Here is a 15,552-nt window from a genome sequence, read left to right on the forward strand (position 1 = left end):
AAGGGAACTGCCAGCTGGATCTCCTCATGCACGTCGAGTATTTGAATATTTCATAAGAGTTCCCCTGCTGGCATTTCCTTTGTGTTGCACTGTTAATGATTAATAACATTTCATTGTCTCCTTCACTACTACGGCTTATTAAGTAATTAACTATAATTTAGCATGTGTCATAAGTTAGAGAATATTTTATTCTTAGTTTTAACAAAACCCAATTTGACAGTCCTGAGATAGAATAGAACCCCTCTGGATTTGAGATTGTTAGCAGTATGTGACATCTAGACGAGTGAATGTTTTAAAGGCTGTTTAAATCAAATCAACGGACCCTTTAATTTTCAGTTTGATTGAACTTTGGACATGAGAGAATGGCATCCTTTGTAGTCTCGTGAAGCATAAAAGTATATCAGTGAAACAACAATAATAGTAATTTTATATACTGTATATTCTATGTTGTTCTGACATTTAGACAAATTTAGACCTGCATCTTGACAATTAGACCTGCATTTGACAGATTATTGGTTGTCTAGCTCTGTACACACTATTAAAATAATCCAGTCAGTGAATGCTGTTTATGATAACTTCATAAAATGCAACTCTTTAAATATAACCTATTACAGTTACAATATTATTTCCTCACACACTTTCATGCACCTGTATGTTAAGAATGTAGTACATTTTCTTCAGTCCTCTTGACTATAGAGTCACTAAGCCATGAATCCCCATTCTGGTCTGGTATTTATTATCACTTTATGTCGTATTATACTGCACCTAAATGAATTTAAATGTAATTTACTGTGTGTTGCTTTTATCTTCATGCTCGATGTACTGCACATATGCAACATTCTATGCTATCTTGTGTACAGCATCTTGCATCTCCCACTGACTTGCTTCTTGCTGTCGTGCACAATTACTCACACACAGTCTCTGTTTAGTGATCTTGCTCACTTATATTACATTCATTCTTATATACACAAAACATGAATGTACACTACTGTAGACTTGCGTTATCATGTCCTTGTCCCTTTTACTGTTGAAATACATTGATTCACAAGGAGAAATTGCTCCTGAGAGCTTTTTCCCCCCTCTCTGTGGATGTTATTATTATTGAGGTCCAAAAACTAAAACAAACATCAGCCCAATGAAATTGTCTGCTTTTTTAAAGGGAAATTTAAAGAACTTTGAGACCAAATCAAAGAACATCTGTTTTTACTCTGTAATCAAATGTTACTAAAACCTTGTATTTCATTGCACACTTAGCACTCAGGGCCATGAGATCACAACTAGGGTCCCAGTCCAGGATGAGACCCTACAGCCCAGAGATCAGAGGCAGGGTCCCAGTCCAGGATGAGACCCTACGGCCCAGAGAGCCTGTCTCGTAACTTTTTCCAGGGAATATTTACATATTTCTGGACTCCATTAGCCCTGATTTCCATTTTTTCGTATGGGAAATAATTCCCTGCTAACATTGCTTTGCTTAACATCCGTGCTTTACAGTATCTGTCAGGGACATGAAATGGGGGCTCGCTGTAAAGTATTTTTTCCCTTAAATATAGTTTTTCAGATTCTGAATGTTGTCTTGATAGAGAGAGAAGAGTGAGTTTTGAACTGAGGATTTAAAAGTGGCTAATTTCCCTTACATGCTCCCAACATGATCTACAGTCATGTATTCAACTGATTGGACTGGTTTCTTAATGTGTCTGATGGCGAGGAACAGGATCGGCATTTTTGTATTGATGGCTAAATCATATTCTGCTGTAGTAAACCAAAGTTCTAGTACAGGTACTCCTCTAAGATAAACTGGAATTACACAGAAACTCATTCCCATTTTTTACGGACCCGTACAAGAATGTAAGAATTGTAATTATCTGGGGAATCAAAGTTATGGGTGTAACCAACAACAACAATCTTTTATTTTGTAAAGAACAATCAAGATTTGATGTTATTTTTAACAAATGCTTTGTTCTTATAAAGATAAGTGACATTTGCTGTGATAGGAGGATCCGTTGATAAAGTATTCGTGATTGACAAATATCTGACAATAAGATGTCTGCTAAAACTTATGTAATTAAACTCTTACTACCAGGTTATTTATTCTGTATTAATATTCTTTCGATCTATTAAGATTACAAGGGGTTTATATGTGAATTTTAGGACCCTACAGTACATTTCCTTTTAGCTTGATCACATCGTTCCTCTATTGTTGCACTTTATGATTCATTAGAGTTTACTGCGACACCGTGACTCTTCAGTGTTCAAAGTACTGTATGATTGTTGCCTTCAATAATAAATAATAAAGAGCCTCTTAAGTAATTAAGCTCTAACAATAAAAGGAACAAACAAGTTCTGTGCACATCTTGGCCAATGCTGGAAAACTTCTCAGCACTATTTTGGCAAGCAAACCCATCGACGAGACCCTGCCCTTATTTCCTCTCATGTTTGCATTTTTCGACTCAAAACGCTCAATCAGAGCCTTGCAGAAACCTGGCATGCAAAGCTATTTTGACGACGAGCTTTGGGGAGAGGAGCTGAAAGAAAAGCAAGTTCAGGCTTTTACATCATACAGTCGACACAAATCGGTATGGCATACGCATGACTTGATAACGTTTTTCAGCACTCGAAGGCCTGGAATACACGTTTCCCTGAAGACACGAGCCGTACTTATGTCTAGAGACCAAGATGAAGAAGATCCCGTTATTGAAGAAAATACCGTTGTTTCACAGCGGTATTTTCCTGCGGTTAACAGTAAAGTTCACACTATTTGCTGTGCGTAAGTTTTCACTGTGTGCTCACAACGTTTGGCTTTTAGGCCTTTAGGACAGGAGATTAAATGAATCATTTTGGTGGTGGAATTTACTCCCTTCATTCCTGGAGACCTCTACTACAGTATATATAGAACACTAGATTCATGTTAAAAGCACATTTTAGAGACCCAAGAATCAGGCTTGATCACCGATAAATCACTCATATTTTGTAAAAATCCAAGACCATCAGATCCTATGTTATTTTAACAATTACGTGTCTGTGTGGTGGAGTGGATTAATGGGAGGAAATTGAAATTACACTTACAGCATCAACAACAACACCAAAGCAAAGCATGAAATCGGGACACTGTGTTCTTTGGTTCTCATTTTTATTTCAATTTTAACAAAACAGCCACATATTTACAAGTTTAGGTGATTTTAACAACACAGAGTAGAGCTCATAAGAGCAGGGTGATTAGTACACACTTCACCTCTACAAGCAGAGGAACAGCAACATGTACAGAAGAACAATCGATGCAAAAAATGCATGAAAACAGGAGAAGAGGCTACAAGTGAAAAGACAGCACACTTGATTGCTAATAGAAAATCCAAACTCATACAAATGAGTTTGCTGCAGGTTTATTTAAGCTTTCTAGCTCATCTTCAGCCCTTCCAGAATATCACTTCACCTGAAAATTAGAAAAAATAAATCAGGCTGAAGCTCTTATCAATCAAGTAGTGATCAATCTATTTCTCTATCTCAGTAGCAGCAGATTTGTAAGTAATGAAGATTGAAAATTATAGCAGATGATCATTTTTAGAAACAATTTTCATGTTATGCTACGACAACTATATCCTACAACCCCCTCTGCTTTATCAGGCAGCAGTAATTACGTGGGATTGCAATTATTTTTGTGCTGGAACTATCTTCTTTCATTCCTGGAGATTACTAACAGAAGCCTTGTCCTTTTCAGATAATTTTTTTCTATTCTAAATCTTAATGTCACACATAATCTCATATATGTTAGACACTAAGAAGTAAGAATGTATAATATTAACCAATGCATTACATACATTACCAATAGATTCAACCAAAAGGCATGACATGATGGCTTTTGACAGTGTCCCATTTTTAATATTTAGTGTTTGTCTTTAATGTGCAGGGACAGTCTGTGTTGGGTTCTACATTACTCTGTCTAACTTTCTATAATCTGAAATTAGAATCACTGAAAATTAGTTAACTGACATGACCAGACATAATTTGAAAAAGCTGTGTTTAAACTAAAGACAAGCACTGTAAAGAGTTCCAGGGAAATTATACTGACTTAACCAACTATTTAATGTAATTAAATGTTTACACCCGAAGAAGGCTCCACAGCTGAAATGTTGTTTTTTCTTTCTTCTCTTTTCAGCATGAAATAAACTTGTTCCTATTTAATGTAATGATTAATAAGCTATTTCCTTTGTTCAGAGTCCTTCCAGGACAGGAGAGCTCTTTTTGGTAAGATAATGACATTAATGACACTGTGAATTGCTGCCCACTGAAAACATTTAATCTGTACTGATTAAACTTACCTTCGTGATGGTGGCCACAATGCTGTAGAACAAGGTGATGAGGAAGAGGGACAGGAAAGCTGACACCGTTTTCCACAGATGGTCACTTTCCTCCACTTCGCCGTCGTAATCAATATAAGTCTGCATATTGTAGAAGTCTGCATTAAAGAACAAAACATTTGATTACAGGAAAAAATAAACCCCCACACGTGGTCTCTGTCTATCTCATCTATCTATGTTAGTGCCCTTTTTCATTTTATTAATAAGGTGTAACGGTGCTGTTATGTTGTTACTGTACATATTTAGAAATCACAGCCTGATTAACGATTGTGAAAGCACAGGTAGATTTTCAAATTTTGGGGTTTTGTCTCCCCATGTGTCATGTTAGATGCAACAACATTGCAGATTTCTGTCAAGCTGTGGAAGTACATTGCATACTACCTTGTCAACTGCCAGTTTGTTGAGACACCACTGTTATTGACAATCAGCACATTTCCTTCATCTTCTCAAGTTTAGCCTACAGCCCATCCCTCTCATGAACTGGGAGCCCTGGATATTGCTGAGCTGTTCTCTGACCTGTCTATGGTGCTGCGAGCTGCTTTCAGCCAGCTTCACTATGGTACAATCCCATCTATAACTCATTATACACTTTATAGGAGATCACTGTGTTGACTGACCCTCTGTCCCATCCCTGTTGTCTCTTCCTAAAACAACTGAAAACTGTAGGAAGCCCAATGCAGCACTTCTGGAGCTAAAACCAGACTTAACCCCATTGGCTTCCTTGAAATTTATGGTTACAGGAAACACAATATCTGAGGTTATCCAACGCCTGAAGCAAGTATGATACTAGAAATATAAATTTCCCTCCTGGCTAGTAAATAATATCCTTTGTCCTGTTATCTCAAGTAAACATCTTAGTTCATTTTTAGGTGAGCAATTAAGAACTAAAGTAAAAAAAAAGGTGTCTTAATACTAATGTTGGTGAAGTTACCCAAACCTCATTCATCAAAACCTCCTACCAGAAGGACTGTACATCTCTTGACTTGCTGTTATTGAAGCAGTTTAATAAGGAAGATTATGACTGGAATAAAAACAAACATTTACGGCAGCTCTATAGCTAAACGCAGAGGGGATTCCTGTCAGCTACTTAGGACATATGAGAGTTCTACCATGCATTGTGAGATGAAACTGTTCTCTATGTACAGTATATACCCACAGACCAACATATTGTCAGTGTCTCTTTGAGCACTAGTAGTGTGCCTGTAGCTGAACGTGACCAGCCCTGATGTAAATGTATGGGAACAGCACGCGTGATTTAATTTCCTCCTGCTCTGTTAAGGATTGCTATGTGTCTGCTCCCTGTCAATCCGAGATCCGAACGTATTTTCTGACGCATCACTGCCTTTTAACTCGTTCCCTGTTGAACCATGCTAACGTTATTTTAAGGGGGGTTCTGATCAAAGTTGCCACGAGGGTTTGCTGTAGGGTTTAGCTATCTCTTCAAGTGTAGTTTCAAAGCGAAACAGGGGAATAATCCATAAATCTGGCCTTCAGTTGTTACGGAATTGAATTTTAATGTATGATGCTACATCTTGCTCCCTTATGGTTTTAACTGGTTTTGTCACAGACTGCAATATTTTCTTTGGAAGACCCTATGTTTTGGCAGTATCAAAACATTTGGAACAGTCTGACAATTTAAATACTGTGGACACAACATGAGGTTGACATGTAAGACATTTTACATTGCTGTCCACACTGGATTCTTTCTAAATATTTAATGTCTAAAGACAGGGAGGACTTTGAAACCCTTTGGTGTCAGTTTAGCTTGTGTTTTGCCTCTCAATTCTTACACAAACTTAGGCGTGCTTTTTCAAAACTTCCATGAGTCTCTATTAAAACTTGTGCACTCTTCTTCAAATCTATTTTATGCTTTAATTGTTTTTCATTCTATAATTATTCTCTACTTATTTTTGGCTTGGATTACATTTCACAGGGATGGGAATGTGAAGGATTTCCTTCACCTCCCTTGACCATGTATCGACTGATGAATCCAGTTTGAGAACAGGGCTGATGCACTGCAGACGAATCTATTGTTTGATGATCTGGTGTTACTGGGTGTTTCTGGGGGAGGTCAAGGAGATCAAATGTTTAATTTTATCACAGCCTCCATTGTACTCTCCTTTACAGGAGAGGCTGGCTGCTCCACATATATTAATGCCATTAATTAATTTAATGGATATGTTTTCTGTGCTTCATTAGTCTTCCTTTAGCATTAAGATCAGGGGATCTGAAATCTGTTTTCAGTCTGTATGAGGTGCGCCTTTGTTAATTTCTGAGATCTTTGCACACGTTAATGGTTGCGTGTATATCTGAATGACTTTGGAATCTTAGTAGTTGTAATCTGTTCTTATCTGCGGAGTTGTGGGTTGATTACATTCGTTTGTGTATTTTTAGAACCTACAATTTAATGTTTCCAAATGGTATAAATCGTAACATATTTGAGCCTCCAATAAAAGGTTTCTGCTAGAAGAAATAGAATGATTTCTTCTTTCTTGCTTTTTTTTACCATTTTGCTTCTATATAATAAGGAGTGGTAAACAAATCTTTTCAGGTAATAGTGATTATATCTGTTATTCCCTTGGTCCACTTTTAATATAATTGTCTCACGGTCACACAGTGTTGGCGATGTTCTGGGTGTTATTTTGTTTAGTAACCTGTGCTTAGTGGGAATATCTCGGAGAAAAGTTTTACACTGAAGTGGTGTGATAACTCTGCCCACACTGGACAGAAGACATACAAAGTTGTTAACTACAGTATTATGAACAAACACACAAAGAACAAAACTCAATATTTAACTGCAATCCTGTCATTTTTGATCATTTTGGCCGTATTAATCATAAAACTATATGAAAATAAATGGATGAGGCAACCCTTACCCCCTTAAGCTCTTTTGGTTTTTAGAGTGAATTCAGCCCTGCATAAGAGACCTTAATGAGCCAGGTGCTGATCGATTTGTGGGATTAACACTATTTGACTATAAGAGTAGAAATACTAATCCCGTTGCATTTACTAGTAACAAATAATAGTGTTTGGAATTACATAAGAAGAGTTTACAACTGAAGTCGTTCTTATTTTTTATTTTGTTTTGTTTTTGCTTTTTAAGTTTGAAACACAGCTGTTAAAGAGACAGACAGAAGACAACGTGACATTCTGTTACAATACAGAGGCACAACAGCAGACAGTACATGACACTGGGTACACTGGGACGGGGGACGTGTTACGCTTGCGCTGGGCAGGTGTCGGGAAGGTTGAGGGTGAGATTGACCAGAGTTGCTTTACCAGTAGAACTGTCTGTGGTTCTGGTAATGACGGAGACCGGGAGGGGGGCGGTTTCGTGGTGGACGGCGCACGAGTACATCGTGCCGCTGTTCCAGTCGCTGGACGATATGGTGTATTTGCTGTAGACGGAATAGGTCCCGTCGTGCGAGGGGATCAAATCGGTGACGGTGTAATGGGTCTTGTCAACTACGCTATCCTGAGCAAGCCAAGAGATGTAGATGTCCTTCGGGGAGAAGTCTTTGACGAAGCAGGTCAGGGTCACCTCATCCCTAGTGCTGGAGCTTTCTTCGGTTGATGGAGCGAGAAGGAAGACGGACGGGCGGATTTTCGTAGCTGGAATTATAAGAGTATTTTAGCTTAAAATGAACCTGGAGCTCTGACTTCCAGACACAAGCACTGTTGACAAATATCTATAACAAGGTTGGTTTTCAGTCCGGTTCAGTCATAATCCTGTCCATTCCTGACATACTGTAGGAATTCTATTGCACTTTGGGTAGAAGTAGAGTAGTGAGCACATATTGAACCAGCTATTAAACACACTGTCTGAGGTTTCTAGGTGTCAGCCTGTTTATATATTAAAAGTTGGTGTAAAGGGTTGTATAAAATTAATCATATGCTTTTAGTTTTTGTAGTTTTGCGACTCTAAAGAAGTACAGTATGTGTAGTTATAGACCTACTGTATGTATGGGCTTAATTCAACAGAAGACTAAAATGCAAGTAACGTTTTATGACTTAGCAAGTAAGTTATTTAAATAAACACATAATTAAGCAAATAGTGTTAAAAGTTATCAATGTTTACATGTGTGCCTGTGTGAACATAAGATTTATAAAACTAATTTTCAGCTTTAACACTCATTCAGTTTGTGTTTGATAGGTTCACATTGTCGAAAAAACAACTACTGTTAAGACTACAGTTTGCTGAATTCGTTTGTTTTTTTTTACAAAAGGCTATTTTACCAAACCAATACATATCAATTTGTGAATCTGCCGAATAAGAGACTTCAAGCAGATTTGATTTAGCCCAGCTGGGTTTTGTAACTACTTACCGATCTGTCTTTTGTAGGTTTTTGTTATCGGGGTGGGAAAAGAATCAAGGTGTGATACAATGCATTTGTACTCTGTGCCCGTGCGCCATTTCTCCAGGACCACGGACACTCTAGACACAGCCACAATTTTCCCTCCTTCATGTCCAAATTCAGGGGCCCCAGCAGCCAGCGGTTTGCCCCCTGAGCTCCACGTCATCGAAACATCACTGGTAGATACCAGGCCGATGGCTCTGCAAGTGAGGGTGGCGGTATTTTTCACGAACTGCTCCTCATTTGTTGGGGGCTCAATGACGACCTTGACTGTTTCCTGGCACTCTGTGGGGAAAAAGAGAAAAACAACAAAAAACAAAACAAAAACATCTCTCTGCAATTCTGTGCCTCTCAAATTCACAAGTCAATATCCATATTGAAATATTGAAACGTGCAACATGTATGCAGTGCTACACATATTTTTCAGGTAATGTTTTTTAGATCATTTTATGAGGTGCTGCATAAGAGCCAGTTTGTATTAAATCTATGTGAAGACAAAAGTGTGCTACACATACATAATACTATCTGAGCTGTATTTGTAAAAAAATAAGTTGTCCGAGAATTCAAGACTTACCAGGTGAAGTGTAGGTAATGTTCTTCAGTACACTTCCTGTCTTGTGGACAAATTCACACGCAAATTCAGCAGAACTTTTCCAGTCCTTCTCAGTCACAGTTAAGAGGCTGCTCGCACTGTACAGCTTCTTCTCGTCCACAGTGGCAGGGATATTGGTGACCCCTTCGTCCAATTTGGTATTGCCCCTCCACCATTTGAACTCGTGCGTTTTAGGAGAGAAGCCACTGGCCACACAGACCAGAGTGGCGGTATGGTTTTGTGCTAACTCCTCGAGTGATGGCGGGTTTAGCAACACACTTGCAGGGGGGACAGGTGGTGTCCCTGCAAATCAAACATATGCATGTATATGTACACACACACTAAAAAAGTAAGCAACACACACAGTTACTGCACACGGAATAAAACTTGCACGTTTTCCAACACATCAATCTGGGACAGGAATCATTCATTCAAGAGGAAAAGCACAAGTCCACCCTCGTGGTGCCCACACCTTCCTGTGACTGCTTGACTGCAATCATCAGGAGAAGCAGAACCAACTGCCTTGACTATAGCCACTGGGACAAGCAAGACTAATATGGACGAAGAAGCAAAAATGCATTTTCCAACTGAACAAGCCTGATCCCTGAGATTTAACAACAAAAAAGCAATTTAGTCGGAACCAAAAGGTGATTTTATGGCAGAAACACGGAACCCTGGAAGACTTTTGAAAACTGAAATATGTGCAATCAAATTATGTCAGTGATGAATATAGTTTAATTGTACTACACATAAGATAATATATTTGTAAAGAACAGACTGACAAAAAGGTGTCTCTGAATATAAATTGTATAGCTTTCTTGAGTTACGAGGCTTCTTGAGAAGCAATGTGTTTAAATATTTTTCTTACCACAGATTAGAGTGGGGAGTCAGTGTCAGTGTAACAAAAGGAGCAGGTTAACTCCACACTGATGTAAAGAAGAAAGATCACTGTCACTTCCACAGCTGAAGAGGCTCCAAAGCTGAAACAGTGTCTCTTCTTTCTTTCTGCTTTTCAATGTGGAATTAACTTCTACTGATTACCACAGACATTGAACTAAATGTCAATGTTTTCTAATATCACAGCTGCATGATATGTTCCGGGCTTTATATACAAGAAATAAAAGTATCTATATATACATTATATGTCATGTTTAAATGGACAAATAAAAGTATGTACATGTACACTGCATATAATATAAATATATACAAATGAAAAGATCCAAACAGTGTCAGTTCTCTAAGTTCAGTCCTGAGCTCACTCAAGGTGGTCAAGTACATCAGCTACACTGGTGTGCTGAGACATATAAACACCATATCGACACACACTTAGGTGCACAAATGCTATTTCAATGGGATCCAGTTAAGATAGTTAATTCCTAGAAATTGGTATCATTAAGCAATTTTAAACATCACAGTATATAGTATTCTGCATGTCTTCATAACCACATGGATATACTGTACTTAAATATGTGGCCTGATTTTAATAAGGAGCTTAATGCCTGCATTAGATACTGTATAGTTGTCCTGTCATTCTCCAAGATCAAGTGCTCAGAGGAGCAGGACCTTCCTGCTTCTCCCTGAGTGTGATTGTTCTCATCTGTTAGACAACTGTTAGACATAGTAGGTCAAAGTAAACTAAATATTCGACTTGATTTAACTTCTTTGTTTCTGCCCTGCATGATGTTGACCTCAAACATTACGGAAGGTTAGTTTTCCTTTCCCTGAGGAAGCAGTAAGTCTTATTTCTTCCTACTGCAGACATGGGCACACCTTCAAAGACTGCAAGGAAGGAACCTGAACCTCTTGAACCAAATTATGTTGACATAAATTATATATGGCTTATATACTATATCATTTATAAACTATTAATAAAAACACCCATGTATTTCAATTATGACATCTACAAGCAAAAACAAAATGATTCAATGAAGACTTGGAGCAGAGCATTAATTTTACCAGTTAATCACAAACAAAATGAGAAAGGGGAAAATAAATTCAGGGGTGCGTGAAAAACAGGTAATTGAAAAGCACAAAGAGCAGCAACAGCTCCATTCCAATTTAAATTCCGATGACAGAAAAGTGAAAACTTCACATCAGTAGTGATAAAAGTGCTTCTTTAGCATGAAACTGGGTAGAATTTTTTAGAAATTACTTTTTTAAATTATTTGGGGTTATTATCAAAACAATTTAAGCTTAATTAAAGCCTGCATCAGGAAATAAGGAACCAATATGCTCATTGGTCCCATTATACGAAGTCTGCTTTTTAATAATTACCTGTGTTGAGAGAACTTAGAATAGTTTAGTACTGTTCCTATCACTATTGAATTAATTGATTGATTGATATTGATTATATAATTGTTGGTTTCTTAAACGAGGTATACATCCATCAATGTTCTTACAGTTTTATCCCATACAGGGTCACAGGGGGAGCCCAAGTCTATACCAACAACCAACGGGTGCAAGGCAGGGTACACCCTGGAAGGGACGCCAGTCTATCACAGGTTAGACACTCACATACTGTAGACATACACACTCACACCAGGGCCAAGTTTCCCAGAAGCCAATTGACCTACCATTACATTTTCAGGCTGTGGGAGGAAACTGGAGCACCTGGAGGAAACCCATGTGAACACGGGAAGAACATACAAACTCCACACAGACAACACCCCAGGAATGGAACCCAGGCACAGCCAACCGCTGCGCCACCATGCTGCCCAAAACCCGATGATATTAATTAGTCAGTCTACAGTTTCACTGCAGACGTCATTGTTCACTTTGTGAGGCTTATGACAAATACAATTCCCTATTTCATCCATATCTCTGTCTTAAGGCGTCTAAAAAGAAATCAAGAAATCCAGCAATCAATCCATCCAGCTTACCGGCAAATGTAACCTTCACGTCACCCTGAGGATGTTTGGCCTCACAGAAGAAAGCTTTTCCTGAGTTCCAGTCGGAGGTGGGCAAGGACAGCTGGCTGGTGGAGGAGTAGGTCTCCCCATTGAGCACGGACGGGTATTTCCTGAAGGGGGTCAGCTCTTTTTCGGTACTGTCGGTCCACTTGAAGGTCAGGGAATCGGGCAGGAACCCTGTGGCCAAGCAGCCCAAAGCAACCACATCTCCACTCGTTCCAGAGCCGCATGAGGCCACCAGAGGGAACAGGGTTGGCTTAGTCGGTGAAGCTGAAGATGGAAACACGACACAATAGATTACTATCCATGACAGAGTTCCAGTTTATTTTGTTGTAGCCTGTCCACACTTTCATAGGTTTCCCTGAAGACATTCCTTGCTTTCCTATTCCCTTCTCATTCTTCAGCTTCCAACATAGCCCTGACTGCTCCTCCCACATCCAGAGAGATGTTCATTCCCAAAGCAGCTTCTTCTGGACTTGTCAAGTGTCTACATGCTGAAGTGTATGATGCGTCATTATTCATACTGAGAAGAAACGGCATCTGTCTTCAAAGATTTTACAGATCACCTATGTTTCCCAACATTTTGGAGCGGATAGTTAATGTGCACAGGAGCAAAACTGATCAGACTTCATACTACAAGGAAGTATTGGGGAATAAACTGAGCTCTGGCCTATTTGCAGCTCAGTCGTTGCAAAGCCATGTTATTATTATTTTTTTCTATATGAGCAACACTCCTCCTATCTGGAGAGCAGTCCTAGGTAGCACTTGGTCCAAGTCTCAGTTAACCCTGCTGGAATGAGGTGCTTTAGTCTAGAGGCTCCAGTCCACCCAGTTGTGTTAGATGGCCAGGGGGAGAAAGGTTAACTTGCACCAACAGTATTTCACCACTGTGCAAGACCAAGATGAACTCTGACCCTCCAAGCCACTTCAGCTGAAGGACAGTATCTTAACCTCAGCTCTGTCTGAGTATGTTTACTACAGGCAGACCTCTGGTGCACCTCTGGGGATGAGAGCTGGAACACAAGACTCTAGATTCTCTAAGATTCTCTAAGAGTCTAGATTTCTTTAAAATAATCTGTTACTTCTAACTGCTCACAGAGTCACATCACGGCAATTCACCACCAAACAAAACAAATGTAAAAATCTCAAAACTATTTTTTAACCAGTTAATTTTTAAAAATAACATTTAAACAATATTACAACTATTTACTGGCAGAACTATGGTAATACTGCTTACCACAATAATTAATTTTCTCCTTTCACATATATTTCTTTTTAATATTTTCTCTTTTCTCATACTGTTGCAAAAACTCGAAACAAAATCTGCTCTGGGGATGAAAAAAATCACCCCTTAAATTTCAAACTAATCTATATTATTAATAAAGCAACATTTTCTACAGAAATGCATTTAATAACAGCAAAGATTAATGCATCATTAAAAAAGCATTAAGAGTAAAAATATCAGTTTTGGGAAGAAAAATAATTTTAAGCATCCCTTCAAAAACAAGAGGTTAGATAGGCATAAACTTCTATTGACTCCTAAAAGGCAAACTGATCACTCTGCAGACACAGATATCCAGCCGTGAATAAAGAGAGCAACATAATTAACATGAACAATTCAACAAGATATTATCAATTAGACTGAAACATGGCCCTATTAGGAAACGTTTTAATCTTTAATTCTCGCCGAACAGATCAAGCAAACTCCCGTGTCGCAAAGGACACGGCAATAATTACTGAACGGGACCGCACAAACAACAAAGGAATATATTTTATATTTCTGCTCAGAGAACCTAGTTGAACTTTATTCCAGGAGTCACCTTTCAGTGCTGATAAATCGTACCTCGCACATGATAGGTAACAACTGTATAAAGACTTGATAAGAACTTAATATTTTTCATCATTAGTATAATACCCTACTTCATTTAACTAATAAATCCCGTTTTAAGAACGCATCAGTCACTTAATAGAACTTAAGTGTCAAATCATTAATAATAACTGTTAATAGCTATCGATAGCTTAATAGCACATAGCAAGCCAGTAATACAGTATTGTACGAATATGTACAGTAACTAATACATGGCTGATATCCTCATTATTAAATTAAATGAGACTACGCCCGGACCAATTTAAACCAAATTAGGTAGATTCCGAAAGTGAAGACATTTATAAACACGTTATTAAAAAACACACACAGTGACATGGAAAACGCATCAGACTAATATAACCTAAGGATATAATACAACAATCTACAGCATACCGACTGGGCTTCGCAGTTGTGTGATATGTGATCTGGATGTGTCTTTCTGCTTTTAAAAATGATTTGAAAAAAAAATCTACAATGTCAACCTAAACCTTAATCTTTCTTAAGAGCAATTGATATTTTAGATTATTTCTCGCAAATTATATTCATTTTATGCCGTAGAAATAAAGACAAGCAAGTGGGGAACACAAGACACTCGTACATTTAACATAAGAAGTAATTTAAATAATTGATCAATTAATTCGATCACATCGTGTGCAGTAAGTACAGCGGCAGCGTTTGTCACTGTTTACGTCTATTATTAAAACCTTTAAGTGTGAATTGAAATAACTTTAAGGAAGACGCGTCAATTAATTAACTGATTAAGATCTTCTGGTGGTACGGTTTATAGAATATTGTCTGTCATATAAACGTAAGCAGTATCATATAAGGTATTTTTACTTTTTTTATTCTCTTTTACATATTTTAAATGAATAATTAAAAATTAAACGATCCCATTTTAAATGGTCTATTTTATATATTTAAAAAGTATCGTTTTACACCTGCGGATTTTTAAGCAATTACTTTTTTTTTTCTAATAGAAAACGGAGAACACAAATGATCGCAGTTTAGTCTCATCGAACAGGCTACAACACATCCAACATTCAATACAGTATATTTAGCCTGTGAAAAGAAACTCAGCCGCTTAACATTTTGACAACGTCCAACTTTAAAGGGACGCTTTGGAAGTGAAACCGCTTAAATCATTTTTGTTCAAAACGTTAAAAAAAACTAAATTAAACTAGAATACCGAATAAAAAACATAACTGTAATTCTTACCTGACGATACGGTCACCATTGTTCCTTTTCCCCAGTAATCAAACCAGTCGCACTGTGACTTAAAACTCACCTACCCTGAATCCAAAACTTTTGGAGTTTACAGTCGTCTATAGTCTGAATGATTCCGACGCATAACATTTAACTTAAACTGAACAAGAAAGTGGAGACATTGTTTTATTTGTCTTATGAAATTGTTTTGACATTTCTATCTGATTCTGCGTTCAAAGGTTGCAACGGTATCTTCCTAACTGTACGCCGTCAT

General features: G+C 37.9%; 1 gene segment (V, D, J or C); it reads right to left on the reverse strand.

Annotated features, from left to right (window-relative positions):
- Positions 1 to 7,414: 7,414 nt before the first annotated feature.
- On the reverse strand, positions 7,415 to 15,324 carry LOC102687547 (Ig mu chain C region secreted form-like). The segment is given in 5 exon segments: positions 7,415 to 7,964; positions 8,678 to 8,992; positions 9,282 to 9,602; positions 12,179 to 12,478; positions 15,291 to 15,324. Coding segments are annotated over 5 exon segments (1,350 nt in total).
- Positions 15,325 to 15,552: the final 228 nt, after the last annotated feature.

Source organism: Lepisosteus oculatus, chromosome 4 (genome assembly GCF_040954835.1).
Source record: "Lepisosteus oculatus isolate fLepOcu1 chromosome 4, fLepOcu1.hap2, whole genome shotgun sequence".
Classification (NCBI taxonomy): Eukaryota; Metazoa; Chordata; class Actinopteri; order Semionotiformes; family Lepisosteidae; genus Lepisosteus; species Lepisosteus oculatus.